Here is a 17,251-nt window from a genome sequence, read left to right on the forward strand (position 1 = left end):
AGACAGACAGACAGACAGACAGACAGACAGACACACAGACACACACACACACACATTGTTGAGTACTGTTGAAATGTGAGCTATTCACAATAATGAAACAGATGAATCATAACAGTGCATGTGTCACTGTGTTTGTTGTTTTTCGGGTACAATGTAATAAATTGTACATTCACAAGTTATGCAGAATGGTAGTGAGTGAGTTGCATAGTCACATCGGTAGCCATATCGTGACTATGAAAGTCGTAACTCTAAATTTGTAAATGTGTACATGAAATAAAAACAAACTTATATACTTACCTGTCTTCGAAGGACAGTAAAATAACTAATCTATCACAAATGTACACTAAAAACTGGCATGTAACCATAAACACTTTACCGGTACAGTATAAAAATGAGCTATAGATTGCCAACACCTGAAGGTTGATCAACATACTAGGGACTACGGCACGAACAGTACTTTTGCTTCCTGCATTGACCTCTAACTGGATTCTGTAAACAGAAATTATCTTGCAAATGTAACAATAAGTAAATATAGTCCCCCAATGGAACAGCACAAAGCTAATTATAAGTTTGCCATTTCATCTAAGCTGAAACCAACAGAAACCTAGCGGAAACCTACATTACCCAGTATCCAATAGGTTTCCGCAATAGCGGAAACAAAGTCATTTCTCTTTGAATGTTTCAGCGAACTGAAACTAAATGGAAACGCATAATGATAGTTTCAGTTGTAGAAACTTGACGGAAACCTAGATTTGTTAGTTTCAGTTTTGTAAACTATGCGGAAACTCGCATTGTCTGTTTCCGGATACTGAAACCTAGCGGAAACCTACATTACCTTAGTATCCGTTAGGTTTCCGCAAAACGGAAACTAAGTTATTTTGCTGTGATAGTGAAAACATTCAGACAGTGAGTATTCACCTTATGATGCCAAATATGATATTTGATTGGGATCGTATGTAAATGCTGAAACGATTTCGCAGTTCAGGTATGAGGAGGGATCTCTCATTGATGGAGCCTGGGGTCTTGATACATTGTAGTATCGATGTGAGTTTGTTTATCACGTAACGTGCTTAAGGCAACCAAGTTCAATAAGATTCGATTCCCAACATGGGTACTATATGTGAAGATTATTTCCAGTTTACGCCCACTGTGACATAGTTTTACTCGTTGATAAATACAGCTTAAAAGAATACTTGTTAATTCAATGACGTTTACTGCTATGAATGTAGCATCATACACTGGCGTGAGTGAGTGAGTTATTATTTAACGTCACATCGGCAATATTTAAGCCATTTCGTGACGAGAACATATGTCATACACTGGAATGTTACTGGCTGTATCCTCAGAGAGGATTAAATCATCGTGATATTATTGTCCTCCTGAGAGGGTACGTAAGTCCTAACACTTTCAAAGTATATTTAAACTTACCAGATGTTTAAACGTTGAATTTGTTTTGATTTCAAATGATGGGTTAACTTTCCTACAATTGCTGAAGGGATGGTGTAAATCCAGCTAGGGTCCATGTAAGTAGCAAAGGCACTGTAAGTCCCCATGGTCCCTAGTATGGGATCTACCTTCAGTTGTTGGCGATCTATAGCCCTTTTATATTGTATTGTCTTTCATAGTTAAGGTAGTTGAGATTTTCATGCTAATTATATAATTATATATGTCATATTCTAGCTATTTTACTGTCCTTTGCATGATTTATTATGCAATAATAAGTTGTGTTTAGTCACGATATGGCTGAAATATTGCCGATGTGACTGGAAACCTTAACTCAATCAATCACTCACTCATACACCGGACATTATAAGTTGCATGCTTCTTCGAGTAATACGGTCTGATGCACTCTTTGTGCAGTGTCATCCGAGCCGGTAGGCGAGGGATGACACTGCCACGAACAGGCATACATCAGACCGTATTATAAAGGCAGAAGTATACAACTTATTTAAAACACCACCATGTTAAATGTACAAAATATCATTTTATTCTATTTTGAACATCGCTCCCGACTATATGACATGTAAGCAAAATGGCGTATGCCTCTCGACTGGATTTTTAAAATCAGCGAAACATATACTGAAAAGCTACAAACTGCTATAAAATGGTTGATTATGTTTAAGTTGAGTGCGCAAATGATTCAATGTATATAATAGTTCAAATAAGCAGTGGAAGTCAGTAAAATAAATCTGTACATAGTGAACTCACAAACAGCTAATCGAACGGTTTCGAACTCCGGCACTGCATGCGTCATATTATGACGTCACACGAGTGTTAGCGATACAGCTTCTGGGCGGAGAGTTTGGCGGTTACCGTGGCAGCGGGTAATATTTTTTCCAGTCGTCACCCTCCTCCTGGGAGGGGTGACACGGAAACTTGTTAAGCGTCATTGACCACATTGACCAAATTGGAATGTGAAATTGTCCTTATGTGCTAAGCGATTGAATTGTATATTCATGAAACGAAATATTTATATTCTTTCGTAATGGTGCTTAAACTGTAGGGAATGGATGTATTTTGCATGATCAATTTTATGTAAATTACAAGTTTAGGGTTTGAAAGTGATTATTTATACATGGTCAAATGGTAATGGAAACATGTGTCAGTGATACATATCTCCAGGCATTTGGAATATACATATTAGACGTAAACATACTTTACTATTTGGTATTGTAAGCGTTTATGAATATTGTAGAACTGATGTCAAACCCAGCGCCCAGTTCAGTACACTAGTGATTCGCAATGGCATGGAGAAGGCATCATAGTGGGGTTTTGTGGGGGATTTGTTTTCTTTCTTTTTTTTTGGGGGACTGAGGCTTTTAATGTCGAAGACAACACTTCCAAGTTTACTGTCTTGTTCTCTAAATTGTTTAAATAAAATTCTTGTTTTCCTTAACTACTAGACGTTGTGTCTCTCTGTCATGCAAAACGTACAACGCTGAAACTACCGACATTAAGGCTCGACAATAGCTACCATACAGTTATGTCCGTTGTACGATATACAGTACTGTACAAAGTATTCCATTAATGTCAATACGTTGATGTAGTTTAGATTTATGACGCAGCTTCCAAGATAATGGAAGGGCATGGCTATTTATGTATGAAGATGTGAACATTTTCAAACGTTCCAAAACGAGGCCTACATGCAAATATCACTAAATGAATGTTTGAAAATGTACAAAAAATCAACTCTCTTCTAAACGTCGTGTCGTATCACCTTTTATTTGTGGAACAGATGCTGCTTGTTTTGCAGGAACCACTTTGACACGCCAAAAATATTAAACAAAGTAGATGCAAACCGTACTCACGTTTTGAGGAAGAAGAATTCACGAGTAAAGGACAAAACGCTGGATGTCAGTTTGAAAAATAGAACCATGAAGCGCCAAAGAAAGGACATTGATCGCGGCTATGCATGGGTGGTTTGTGTTGCTTGCTTTGCTATTGAGATGTTCTGTGGCACTGTAAACTCTTCACCTGGGGTCATTACACCGGCCATTCTGGAAGAGGTTGATGGCGATTTGGTCAAAGTATCGTGGGTAGGGTCAACATTACTTGGAACGTTCTCAATGTGCGGTAAGTGTGCTTGCTTCAGGGCTACAACCATACGTCTTAGCTGTCAGTTGAACAGAGCAGAGTTTCAGGTCGAATGTTAAACTATGTGTGTGGAAATCTCGTTTGAGAAGGTAATTCACATCCTTACGGTTTATTCTGTTGTTCCTAAGCTTGAGGCTTCGCGCCTCATTCACCACGGAGAGCAAATGCGCAATATTGCATTACATTATTGTTCAATGTATCTTTTAATGCTTTATTATATAATGATAGCTTCAGAAACATAGGAACTATGTATTGTGCATCTAGATGTACTTTATTGCCAGGTAGATTGATTGGGCTATTTAGTGATACCTATTGGCATTGATTTGAGCAAACGAGAATAGTTGTATTAAGAAATGGGGCAAACTATCTAAAACGGGAAAATGGTATTATAAAGGAGAGACGCTCCAAGTCACACAATCATTTAAGTACCTTGGAGTCTACTTCACTAATCGTCTTTGCTTTTCAGCACATGCTAAATATTGTTCCACACAAGCCAAAAGGTACTTATTGGGGTTCTCAAAAGCATACACAAACTCGTAGATATTGATTATCATTCCTTTTTCAAAATAGTTGACACAAAAATCCTTCCTATTCTGTTGTATGGTTCAGAGGTATGGGGTTTCAATCATTTTGACGTAATTGAGAAAATTGAAAAATTTTATAATAAATTGTATATTTATATACTTATCCTATCTCACGGTATGCACCATCTCTCTCTTCTACGACCATGTGGAAACGTGCTGTCAGCTAAGTTGAGTCAAATCTAACTGGCCTCTGACCCGCCCTGACCTCTGCCCTCACCCCGACATCAACGCCTGTCAATCATCCACCAAAGCGTGCAGCTCGCCCAAATGATCACATGACCACCTCTACCTGTCATTCTCGTCTTGGAGCTTCCAGTAATCTGTGATGTGGGGCAGGTCGGGTGGATCCTAACGCATGAGATAGGATAAGTATATAAATATACAATTTATTATAAAAAAAATCAAAATTTTAAACTTATCCTATCTCACGGTATGCATAATCCCACGGTTGGTAGGCGGGTCCCAGATTACCCCGTTACTACTACCACCTGGGAAAACGAATAACCCAAGGAGGCCAGGAGAAAGCACCAACTCCCCGATATGCAAACTCCAAACTTGAGATCGGTTTCTTCAGGTAACCCCTTGGCTTGGCTACAGCAATAAAAACTCTAGGGAGTGGGCGCTCCCTGAATTAATGTGGTTTTCAGACGCAACTTTTGACAAGCAAAAGGACGCAGTTTTGCAAGTAGGCCCCGCCGCCCCACAATTTATCATCAGGTGACCCCAGTGAATTAAAGTCGAGGACCTTAATCTGGACAGTCCCTGCTTCGAAACTATCCCCACAGACACACGCTGGAAGGCAGTGAAAGAAGGAATAGCCCGGTTGCTCAAATAGTTTAACGTTCAGTTCCAATCTCCTAACTTACCAAAGGTGAGAAAGGACTTAGAAGCAGAACGCTTCGAAAACCACACAGGTAATCGGAAATCAACACTTCACAGACGTGATTGCTCAAAGAGTAGAGGTCAGTAAGCGGAATGTCGACCATCTCTGCATGTTGCACAAGACTTGACTCACAGTCTATCAAGTCATAACTTATGACAGTGCTGACACGCCCTATTCCCATAGGTGAGAATGATCTAAGCCCAAGAGAAAAAGTACCAAGATATGGATTACATTGATATCTACTATTAGGTACATAGTAAACCGATCAAGAAAGGATTGCTTTATCTGCGAACACGGGTTGATGACAACTGCTCCGCCAAGACCAAAGGACCAAACTGATGCTGACCTTCCACATCTGTAACCGAGGAATTCTGAAGGTAGTGCGAGGCAAAGACGGTATCCAACTTCCAAAAACAATGCTTCGTGATGGACTGAAGGGAACATTGCTATGAAGCGCCATGCTGAAAGCCAAAGCCCGGGTCTCCTGAGGGTTCGCCGTCATAGGTGGAGGAAGGTCCGCATAGTCATATGCACACAGGATTGTAGATCTCATCCAAAACACCAAGGTAGTACGGGAGACTTCCGAGGCGGAGGCAGTGGATAACGGGATAAATAGTCTTTTGCGCAACCTGCAGTGGTCCTCAGAGGCAGCTAGGTAAATCCGTAATGCTCAAACCGGGCATAACGAAAGATCTTCAATGTCATCTGGGCCCATGATAGTGGACAACAGTGGGATCGTGAATGTGCGATCCGGCTGTCCTGGTAACTGATTCTTGGCAAGGAAATTCCACCGCAAACCAAGGAAAACTCTCACACGTCTAGACCTTCCAAACCGTACCCGAGAAACATCAAGAGCATGCAACTCAGAGACATGGGCAGCTGCAGCCAAGGCCAAGAGCAAAGGTCTTAAAGGAGACATGTTCGAAATCTTCTCCTCCATAGGTTCATATTCAGTTGACGTGAGATGAGCAAGTACACCGTCTCTGACTTCCAATAGCAGCCCTCCATTATTGTCGAGATGGAACAGTTTCCATGTAGAGCAAGTGTCAATGCCAGTGCTCTGACTTCATGAGGATTGGAGGCTTGTGGAGGCTCAAGTCCTGCTGTTGTGTAGGCTGTTAAGATGGCGGCTCTCATCCATAATGATATTTTTGTACGTGAGATTTCTGTAGGTGTCTCCGTAGATAGAGGGATGAAAAGGCGCTTGAATTTTCGTCTCCTCATCTTAGACCTTGTAGGTAGACTTTTAATGCTCTGACTGGACATAAGGATAGATCATGAGTATCCTGTGCCCCAAGGATTGACGAGAGTGCTGGGATGTGGAGTTGTCTGTCTAGCTGACCGGGCAGTTGGTTCTTTGCTATGAAATCCCATCTCAATCCCAGATGTATGATATTGCAATGTGCATCAGATCGTATTCGTTCGAAGTCCAGAGCATGTATTTCTGACATCCGAGCTGCTGTTGCCAAGGCGACCAGAAACAGAGTTTTACGTGTTAAAAACTCATAGGATGTCCTTTCTAGTGGTTCGTAAGCGTCACTGGTGAGATGCTGAAAGACTACGTTAAGATCCCAAGCAGGCACTAAATTTCTTTGTTGGTCTTCCAACTTAAAGGTGCATAGTAGAGCCAGTATCTCTGGAACTTTGGTCAGCTTAATACCCGTCTTCATGGTGATAACCGCGCTGAGGGCCGCTAGGTATGTAAGGAGTGTCGAACCTATTAACCGCCTCGTTTGTCTTAGATGACAAAAGGTATTCCGCCACTTGAGGATGTGTTGCTTCATCGCCGTGAAGCCTTTCCTCAATGTATATTTCAAAACTTTGCCACTCTGTTGTCGTACAAGTTGTGGGTTGATCTACGTAAAGCTAGTGTGACTGCTTTCACCGCTCTGGCGGAATATCCTCTTTTCTTCAAGCAAGTCTTGATACGATCCAAGCGTGTAGCTGGAATACTGTTGGATTCCCGTGTGCTTGCTTGGTGTGCGGATGAATTAGTAGGTTCGGCCACTCTCGGAGTTGTATGGTTGGACTTCCTAGTACTTGTATGAGGATGGGAAACCATAACCTCTGGCTAGTAGGACGCGACCAAAATCAGTAGCAGCTTTGTCTGCCTGATTTTCTGTAACATCTGTGGAAACGCGTAAGCATTTTAGTCCTTCCCAGGAGATGCTTAGAGCATCTGTTGCCCATGCTTGTGGATCCGGAACCTGAGAGACGAATTTTGGTAGTTGTTTGCTGAACTTTGTAGCAAACAGGTCTATCAGCGGATATCTTATCCTCTGTATGATGCATCTGCAGACTTCTGGATTTAACATCCATTCCGTTGGGGATGGTTGTGTTGGACGAGATAAGGCGTCTGCTATCACATTCTTTGCTTAGGGAATGTGCCATGCTTTATGTCGATGTTCAGGTTGTCTAGTATGCTGAACAGATGAAAGCTGAGGTCTACAAGATTTCTTAACCTTGTTGGTCCTTGTTTGTTGATGTAGAACGCCACTCGTGAAGTTGTCCGTATGGATCATCAGTTGTGCGTTCCTTAGTATGCTAGACCCGTGTAATAATGTGTTTATTACTGCTTTCATCTCGAGCATGGTGATCGGCAGACTCTGTTCCTGACTCGACAACTTCCCTGCTGCCACTTCGTTGTCGAGGTGGGCTTCCCATCCTTGAAATGATGCATCTACGTAGAGATGAGTGTTGCACTCCGGCTCTGATAAGTAGTTTCTTCCACAAACATTCGACTTCCGAGTCCACCATAGAAGATATGGTTTCAGCCCGTCCGGTAGTCCGAAGGAGTCCAGATTGTCTAGATGAGCGTTTACGAACACTTGTAGTGGGCGCAGTTGTAGTCTTCCTCTGTGTCATGTCTTGTGTTGACGTGAGAAGACCAAGTAGGCTCTGCCAACTTCGTAGTGGTAACGGAGACAGTAGTGCTTGAGATATCATTTGTTGTATCTTGACCCAACGATCCTCTGAGACGACCATGCGATTCTGTGGTGAGATGAACATCTTCCCAAAAATCTGCTCATATCCTACGTTGTAGGTAAGTATGTCCCCAGAATCCCAACAAAGTACAGTGATGATGCATAATTCGTCGTCTCTAGATGTACTGGAACTGCCATCGCTATGAAATCTATTTATAGTAGACTGGCTGCCTCGAACACAAAAATCGTCAAACGTATGTTGCTGCAAAAATCACCGGATAAACAATCTTCAATCTGCTGACATTGGTAAGGTCCTAATGACCCGTGAAGACAGTCGAAACACGCTGTATCTCCCTGCTAACTTGACTGTAAATGGAGCCTTTCTCCCACCTTGAAAAGTTGTTTACACCCGTAGACGACTTCCCCTGGTATGTGAGCTTATGCCAGACTTCTGCATGTAGGGCGTTGTCTCTCATGGACCAATCAAATTGCAGCATTTGATTCATCTCAGATTCCCGCGATGTGACGTCACTGGTGTTGCAGGAAAAAGATCCTTGTAAAAATCTTGTGCAGTCGTTGGTTTCTTCATCAACACTAGGCCTTTGTTCGTAATCTCCGGAGTTGCACGAAAGTGAACACTTCGTATAGCAGGCTGAGTGGAAAACGCGAACGATATCGCCGCGCGTAATACCGATGTAAGTAGACTGTCCCCTGGCTGTTGTGATTGTTTCCTTCTTCACTGAAGATAATATAATCGTCATCTTATACAGATGATCAGCTGAAGTTCATACCCGCTTAATGCTGTTACTTGTAGACTGTAGTCATCGGTCTCGATGAAGCGCCGTAAAATAACCAATTGTGTTGAAATACATAAAGGTTCTTATAGAACTACAAGTTCATCTACGACTCCCATTGCAGAACTTCTACCTCAGCGTGCTTGACTCTTGTGAGGAAGGAGACAGCTTGACAGTTATCACTGGTCTAGCATAGTTCTATTTTAGAGGAGGTTCATCGTTCAATGACGTCATCTCTATCTTCGGATGGTACGTCCCAATCGGATGGTAACATGGATGTTGTTGACACACCTTAACTACTCGTCAGGATTGCCGATAACCTCCGTAGATATAGCGAAAGTACTCTCGTTGGGTAATGTATTATCCATTTTGATATGAAGCCAGGTAATTTTGGTTCCATCACGTTCCCACCTCGACCGTGTATCACTCAATTGGCAGCGTCTCTGGATAAGGCTTTTGGTAACTTGAGGAAGATTAAGTCCCCCTTCCAGTGGATGATAATATCACGTTGTTGGGAACTAAACAGAAACCCTAGACGTAGGATCCCGTGCTTTGAACTCCAGAGCTGAACTGAGTGGACCTAGCGCTGACGTCAACACCTGGCAGTAAGCGCTGAAACCTGAGGAAGCATTGTACCATGAGTCAATACAGAAGCCAGTGAACTATGAGGCAGCACCGAACCAGGAACACCATGAGTAAGCGCTGAACCTGGAGCACCATGAGTGAGCAGAGAAACAATAACCCCAGGAGTAAGCATTGAACCGGTAATACTGTAGGTAAGCGCTGAACCAGGAAGACTGTGAGTGAGTGCTGAACTAAAAGAACCATGCTGAAGCGCCGAACCGGGAACAACAGGAGCAAGCGCCGAACCAAAGTCAATATGAGTAAGAGCCGAACCGGGAGTCCAGGAGGAAACGCCGAACTGGGAGCGCCAGGAGGAAGCGCTAAGCCAGTAACACCAGGAGGAAGCGCCTAACCAGGAACACTGGGAGGAAGCGCCAAACCGGGAGGAAGCGCCAAACCGGGATGTAGCGCCGAACCAGGAACACTGGGAGAAGCACCGAACCAGGAACACTGGAAAAGCGCCGAACCAGGAACACTGGGAGGAAGCGCCGACCAGGAGGAAGCGCCGAACCAGGAGGAAGCGCCGAACCGGGAGGAAGCCCCAACCGGGAGGAAGCGGCGCTCTGACCAAACATATGGGATCCGTGACAATCGGCGCTCTAATCGTAGATAACTGTCCTGATGTAAGCGTAGCTTCAAAAGTAAGCAGCGCACTGGTAGAAAGGCGCCGCCCTGAGCAAACACGTGGGATCAGTGACAAGCTGCGCTCTAAACGTAGGTAACTCCTGATGTAAGCGTCGAACTGGAAGTAAACCTCACTTGTGATGTAATGTTAGGAATCACAATAAGCGCCGCATGAGTAGTCCCCACCTCCGAAACGTAAAGACGCTGAGGAACATTCACCACAAAAGACGGCCGGGATGAATACCAGACGTAGATAACACATCAACTCGTGGTGGTGAAGAATCTTCTAGAGTAATGAGGCTATAAGAATGCGGACGGAAGAGTTGACGCAGATTTTCACTGAGGTAGGAATCAGACGCCTCTCTAAGAAATCTTCATCAGGATTCTTCGACTTCGAACGTCGTACTGCAGATATCAAACGTGGTCTAACTTAGGACGTTTACTACTCAGACCCTGAGGTGGATTCCGACAATCTCTGTCAAAGTTGCGTCTACAAGCTACCAGGTGATATTCGGAAAACGCATCGTCGTCACGATTTGCACACAAGGTGCAACGTCTAGACCATTCACACCGGCCTAAACAGTCAACACATAGGTTATGTGGGTCTGCCGCCGAGAAATTACTGTTGCAGTTATCGCAATGTTTGCGTTTATTAGAACCATAATGATTCGATTTTCCCATTGTAGAAACACAATCAAACTCTCTTATAGACAAACACACGTCCACACAACTTGGCGACAAGAAAGAGAATGACAGGTAGAGGCGGTCATGTGATCATTTCGGCAAGCTGCACGCTTTGGTGGATGATTGACAGGCGTTGATGTCGGGATGAGGGCAGAGGTCAGGGCGGGTCAGAGGCCAGTTAGATTTGACTCAACTTAGCTCACAGCACGTTTCCAAACATGGTCGTAGAAGAGAGAGATGGTGCATACCGTGAGATACAATAAGTTTAAAAATTACATTTATATACTTGCAAGACATTTTTAGGAGTGAAAGCAAGTACACCTAATGCCATGGTATATGGAGATTGTGGAAGATTCCCCATACACATATTTACTAAAGTTAGAATAATAAAATATTGATACGTCTGCTATGTACATGCCATCTGATAGATACCCCTAGACAGTGTTAAGCGGATATGATGTTAATGTACGATAACAACGGAAAGACTAACTTCAAGGACTAACACATTCGAGAATTGTTAAATACAATAGGTTTTGGAGGTATGGCAAAGGCAAAAGGTTGACTCTCTCATACAAATTTTGTGGAATAATTTTACTCAAAGGCTAAAAAAGATATATATACACAAGAATGGGTTGTAGCACTGTCATTGTCAATTAAATGTTTCTATTATAGAATGTTTAAATCCCATGTATACAGAGAGAATTTTGCTCGGTTTAGGTGTTCCTCACATGACTTGGCAATCGAAACAGGGAGATATCATAAAATAGAGAGAGAAAATAGAATTTGTACATTTTGTGATCTTAATTGTGTAGAAGATGAATATCATTTCACTCCTTAATTTGCAAATTCTATTGTGAGTTAAGAAAAAAAATTGTCCCAAAAATATTATTTTGTATATCCCGATAGGTGAAATTTTTCTTTGTTAATGAGTACTCGATGACAATGTTCTTGTCCGTAAGTTGTCAACCTTTATCTATCAGGCATTGTCTCTAAGAAATAAACATAATAATTCATAGAATGTGTCTACTCATATTGTTATTTGATATGAAATGGTATGATGTGGTGGGATAGTAGATGATATGGTACGATATGATATGATGTAATATGGTGTTATGATATGATGTGATACGACAAAGTATGTGTAATGCGATATTATATGATGTGATACATTTTGATGTGATATGACATATTGTGATGTGACTATATTATTACTTTCTATGATATTGTGTACTATGTTCTTGTATTCTATGGGCCTGTGGCCTTCAGTATGAATAAAGATTGATTTGAGCAGGCATACATATCTGTGCGGTTTCTAAAGAACCGACAGTCTGTAAGACCTGGAAGACTTTGTTGTTCCGTCAGTCTTGCCACACACAACTCAGGGTCATTGTGTACATATTAGGGACACATGTTCGGTGTCTGACGTAAGACATAATTGACTGTTCATCCGTATTTTGAAACATTTGTCTGTACATTTGATCCTCAACCATGACATAATGTTGAAGTTCCATGTTGATGTTTAGTACAGGAAGGAAAACGCAAAATATGCAGCATATTTACTAAAGTCTGTTGTGGAAAGAGTATGATAAAAGAAATACATGGTTCATTCAAAGAACAAAATGTTTCCAAATGAAATTCGACATACAGCTACAAACATACCAAACTAATGACGGACTTTTCAGGCCCATTAGCAGGAATTATTCACGACAGAATTGGAAACCGATGGACAGGTATTATTCTGGGTGGTATACTGATGCTTCTTTGACTGACAGCTGCATCCTTTGTAGGACTGTCACTAGTTTGATCCTTACGTTTGGAGTCATAACAGGTAAGATTCAACATGTTTGCTGTATACTTGACTCGTACAGTGTGGTGAATGTGACACTTTGATTCATGGTTTCAAAACAAAATAAAAGCTATATGCTTTGTACATGTATATGCTTTTTAACCTACATGGGATAAAAATGTAGTGGAAACTCGTATCTTTTTCATATTTGCACAGTGTGCAGTTAGTGAATGATCCTCGAAGCAGACAGTTAAACAAAGATGTATTTTCATTTGACGACGGAACTATTTCTCTCACTGACTTCATTCACAAACCCAGTGCATTCTTTCGCATATTTTACTACAGCCTCAACTGATCTGCGATTTACAAGACACGAACATAGTTTCTGATCACTTATATTTTACATTATAGTCAACCAAACATTCATTTCCCAAGAGTTTCACTCTTTACAATCTTCAAAGTAATTAGAAAATGTTACAACTAAATTGTTTGTAAACATGGCTGACCATTTGTCACCTTGAAAGTTAATAACGTCTTAAAGCTTGGGACTATAACCTCTTATCCGTGATACACTTTCCGTAATTACTCGTACCTCGTTGGTTATTCTGCAAATTTACACGTAATAACTCATTGGCGTATGCTTCCACAACCTGCGAACGTGTGTATCTATGTCCACAGGTTTAGGTTGTGGTCTGGCTGCTAACGTGAGTGGCGTGGCCCCCAGCAACTACTTCAATAAGAGACTCCCAGTGGCATACGGTATCTGCATGTCTGGAGGTGCAGTAGGACTGCTGGTAATCGGACCATTAACAGTTCAGCTGTTGGAGATGTACACTTTATCCGGCGCGTTGCTTATTTTGGGTGCCATTACATTCAATTTGTGCTTAGTTGGAGCTCTAATTCGACCATCATCTACTCTGATGCAAGAGGAGTCAATGTCAATAGATCTCGCCCACCGCCAAGAAGACACAGAGGAGATTTGTGATGCACAAGGAGATCCTACAATGACGATGCAATCGCAACATAATGTTCTAACTGTAGAAACTACGACCGTCAAGTTTGAACAGCGTGACGAGAACCAATGTTCTCCAGCTGATTTGCCTCGGATTGTTAAAGAAAACAGTCCTGGGAAAGGTAATGAAACGGCAGAATCTCTGCTGGAACACAGCTCGCATTTAACAACTGAAAACTCACGGAGTATGATAATGCATCAATGTGTAGCCTTGTTCTGCACAAATGGATTTTTCTTGTATCTGCTCAGTATCATTTTCTGGTCTCTTTGGGGGTTCAGCTTTGCATGGTTCATTTACCAAATTTTGCTGAATTGAGAGGCAGTACACCTGCACAGTCTGCCAGTTTGTTCACTGTCATGGGTGTGCCTGCCCATTTTTCCGGATTGCTGATTGGTTTTGCCTCTTCTGATACAGCTATTGGAAACATTATCCTTCACGTTGGACTACAAGGAATGACAGCAGTGTCCCTTCTGCTACTCCCCGTGCTGTCACATACGTACAGTCTCCAAATGATTTTCAGTGCCCTGTATGGTACATACAGTCAGGGACCTTACACATTGGTTAGTCCTATATGCATTGAGCTGATAGGCCGATCCAAATTGGCCGTTGGATATGGTATATGTTCCTTTTGCTTTGACTCGGCAGCATGGTTGGACCACCCATTGCAAGTAGGTTACACTTGAATGTATATTTTGCCGGTGAATGTGTGAGTGGTTGATGCGATAATGCGTTAATTAATGTGTTAATAGACGGTTTGTAACCCACAACCTGACTGGTGCGTGGAGGTATGAACCAATCATCAAACATGCATAGTCATTAATGCTCAAATATGCATTTTGGTATATACTACTAACGCTTTTAGTTTTGTTCATGACCTTAAACTATTTTATCATCAAACTGAGACATAATATTTTCTGTTAAATGAAGAACCACCACATTGTGTTTCAGGTCTTATTTATGAAAGTACTGGGGTGTATGACTTAACGTTTCTTTTCTCAGGTAGGTAATTGTGATCACCCTTATTGAAAATCGCCATATTGTCAAGAAACAAGTAAAATGAGTTTATGCACTCTGCCAGATGAAAATATGTCGAAAGAGAATAGTCCACTAAATGATGAGAGAGTAAGTGTAGATTTTATATTTTGTTCAGATATAGACATTCGCGTCCCATTTGTTGAACTAAACAGTATGACAAACCAATAATAAGCATGCAACTTTATGGATGACAACTTCTTGTTTACTGAAAACAGACTCGTTTCGATGTAGATTTCTACACCGCTATCACGTTTAGCTTGATAACAGTGTAAGAATCTACATCAAATTGGTCGCTCTGTGCAATAAACAAGATGTCATCCATAAAGTTGTATGGTTCATTGTATACTCCCCTTGTTCAAGAATGCCGAACCTTCAGGAAAAAAATTCGAACAATTGACAAACCATTGATTGTCAAGCGGTAACCTTTAATTTCTGATAGAGAAAACAATTAACTTGAGAGGAAAACCACAATCGTACATTTTTGAGAAACAACACGATTTCTTTGTAAACATCGGATATTATTGTCTGTAAATATACATTTAATGCGCATGCTTTCTAGTTGTTTCAGTACAAAATGGTTTGCCAACATCAGTGCCTCATTGTTGTCTGCATATTTCATGTAAGGAGTATAGTTTTACGCTGTTTTACCAATATATCAGCAATATCACGGCGGAGGACACTGGACATGGGTACATATCTTTTAACTCTGTGTATATTTGCTCATTGTTTCGTTGCAGGTGCCTGTTTCATCATTAGTGCCTTCCTCGCCTTGTGTATTCCATTGACCAAGAAGCCAAACAAATGGATGTTTAAATCTATGTATGAATAGATATAGTATTTTATATCCCTGCAACGAAATGGGACGGGCTGTTGGTTTGACTTCCGTCCGTCCGTCCGAGGTGATGCGGGAGAGATCTTCCCAAAACCGTCATAGACATGGAAACAAAATTTGGTATGTGCTTTCAGGACACGATGGAGATCGAAAACGGAAACCGTGTTACAACTTGTTACAGAGTTAAATATAATTTGCACATTGTATAGAGAAGCACAAACTTCATTCGGACACAACATTTTGCACAAACTGGCACGTTAAAACATTTTACGACTTTGCATTAGGCCCATGTTTTCCAGTTGTCCAGGTTTTGATATCTATGGGCTTTTGAGGAGTCACTCAGTTTGGATGTCAAGGCAGAAGTAAGAGACAACTTTGAGTAGCTATACGAATACCATTTTGAACAAATCAAACAACTTATTTTCCCATTGTTTGGGTGGCTATTCTAGATTTAAAAGAAGAAGAAGAAGAAGAAAAGGACCAAGTTCAATGACTCGCCTTCCTCGTCTCTTTGATTAAAGATATAGACCTGCGTGAAATGAGTACATTCTTGTCCATTTGACATGTGTAATCGATGGGGTAGCGTTGGTCCTGGGAATAGCTTAGAATGGAGACAATCTGTTCACCAGGAGTATGTCCGAAGAACATATGGACTCAGTGTTGTAATGAGTTTAACACTCTTGTGGAAGAGGGTAATGTTGATGAGGCTGCACATATACTACTGTCCAGCTCTATAAGCGAAGCTGCAATAGCCAGTGGCATGCAAATCAGAAACAGAGTGGGACAAGGAAAGTGAGATCATTAAATCGGAAAAGAATTACAAACTCTTTGAGAAGTTCAGAGCAATCAACATGAATAGTGATTTCCAACAGTATATATATAGAAGGTCAAGAAATAAACTAAAAGGCATCTGCAGACAAATAAGAGAGCAGCTTCAACATAAACAGGTCACTAAAATAAGAAGTACTCACTTAGACAATCAAGGCAATACTGGAGATAGTCATTTTAAATGATGTTTAACAAGGGAGAGAACTCATTCTATGAGGCGCACGTACAATATTACAGCCGCGAACCTGTGTAAAATGTTGGTACTGAAAGGCACTGTATGTCATGCGTATGTTTATGCGTGTAAGATTGGTCGCGAGGAATGGATTCATACTGACACGATGAATGTTGTTGGATGAATATAAACATATTTGTGTATATATATAATCAATATGTTAATGGTGGTGTTTAATGTTTCATGAAATATCAACACATGTACTTTGGGGTGGAGGCCTTTATTACTGCTTAATAAACTAAACAAAACAAATAAATGGACCTTGATAGGTTTTTAAAGATTATATTGTTTGCACCAACGTCTGGGCGAGTAAGGCAGGTCTAAATATTAACTCTGCAGAAAGCTCTATTTTGTACGAAGTAACAGGAAAGTTATCTTCGATCACATGTATATCAGATTCTCACAAATCTTCATTTTTGTAGCTATGTATGTATGTCTGCCAACTTGATCATAAGTCTGTGATTAGTGTATATAAATTGTCCACACACAAAGTATTCCATAACACTCGATCGATGCGCCATTGAAAAACGAGTATGAGTAATTTCTGTGTCAAATATTTGCAGATAAATGTTCCAAAAGACCTTTGAATGTCATTAAGACCCTGTTAGATACCATTGTTTTTGTTATTTTGCTGTATTACAAGAGTGACAGTTCGACGCTGATGAGAGTGCCCCATAGGTATTCATAAGAAGTGGCAATTTGTTTCGGTTGTTAGGTGAAATATATCTTATCCCTGCTTGATAGTTGTGTCCTATTGACAAACTAAAAGTGTTTACAGGGAGTTTACAGTTTGAACTTCAGAGCTCCACTTGAG

At 41.2% G+C, this 17,251-nt stretch overlaps 1 protein-coding gene across 1 annotated transcript; it reads left to right on the forward strand.

Moving 5' to 3' along the window:
* The first annotated feature begins 13,165 nt into the window (after positions 1-13,165).
* On the forward strand, positions 13,166-15,393 carry LOC124278421 (monocarboxylate transporter 12-like). Its single transcript, XM_046714129.1, has 4 exons — positions 13,166-13,631; positions 13,925-14,070; positions 14,459-14,509; positions 15,283-15,393. Exons 1-3 carry the CDS (start codon positions 13,166-13,168, stop codon positions 14,492-14,494), a joined length of 648 nt encoding a protein of 215 aa, XP_046570085.1. The 3' UTR covers positions 14,495-14,509; positions 15,283-15,393.
* The last annotated feature ends 1,858 nt before the right edge of the window (positions 15,394-17,251 follow it).

Source organism: Haliotis rubra, unplaced genomic scaffold (assembly GCF_003918875.1).
Source record: "Haliotis rubra isolate DU_JTF1 unplaced genomic scaffold, ASM391887v1 Scf2362, whole genome shotgun sequence".
Classification (NCBI taxonomy): domain Eukaryota; kingdom Metazoa; phylum Mollusca; class Gastropoda; order Lepetellida; family Haliotidae; genus Haliotis; species Haliotis rubra.

What these genes read in the sequence shown, in the direction of transcription:
- LOC124278421 (XM_046714129.1), top strand. Translation starts at nt 13,166, where the DNA reads ATGTCCACAGGTTTAGGTTGTGGTCTGGCTGCTAACGTGAGTGGCGTG. An exon ending in AGAAAACAGTCCTGGGAAAG is followed by an intron (nt 13,632 to 13,924) that starts GTAATGAAACGG and finishes CTTCTGATACAG; the next exon opens with CTATTGGAAACATTATCCTT. An exon ending in GTCAGGGACCTTACACATTG is followed by an intron (nt 14,071 to 14,458) that starts GTTAGTCCTATA and finishes ATTGTGTTTCAG; the next exon opens with GTCTTATTTATGAAAGTACT.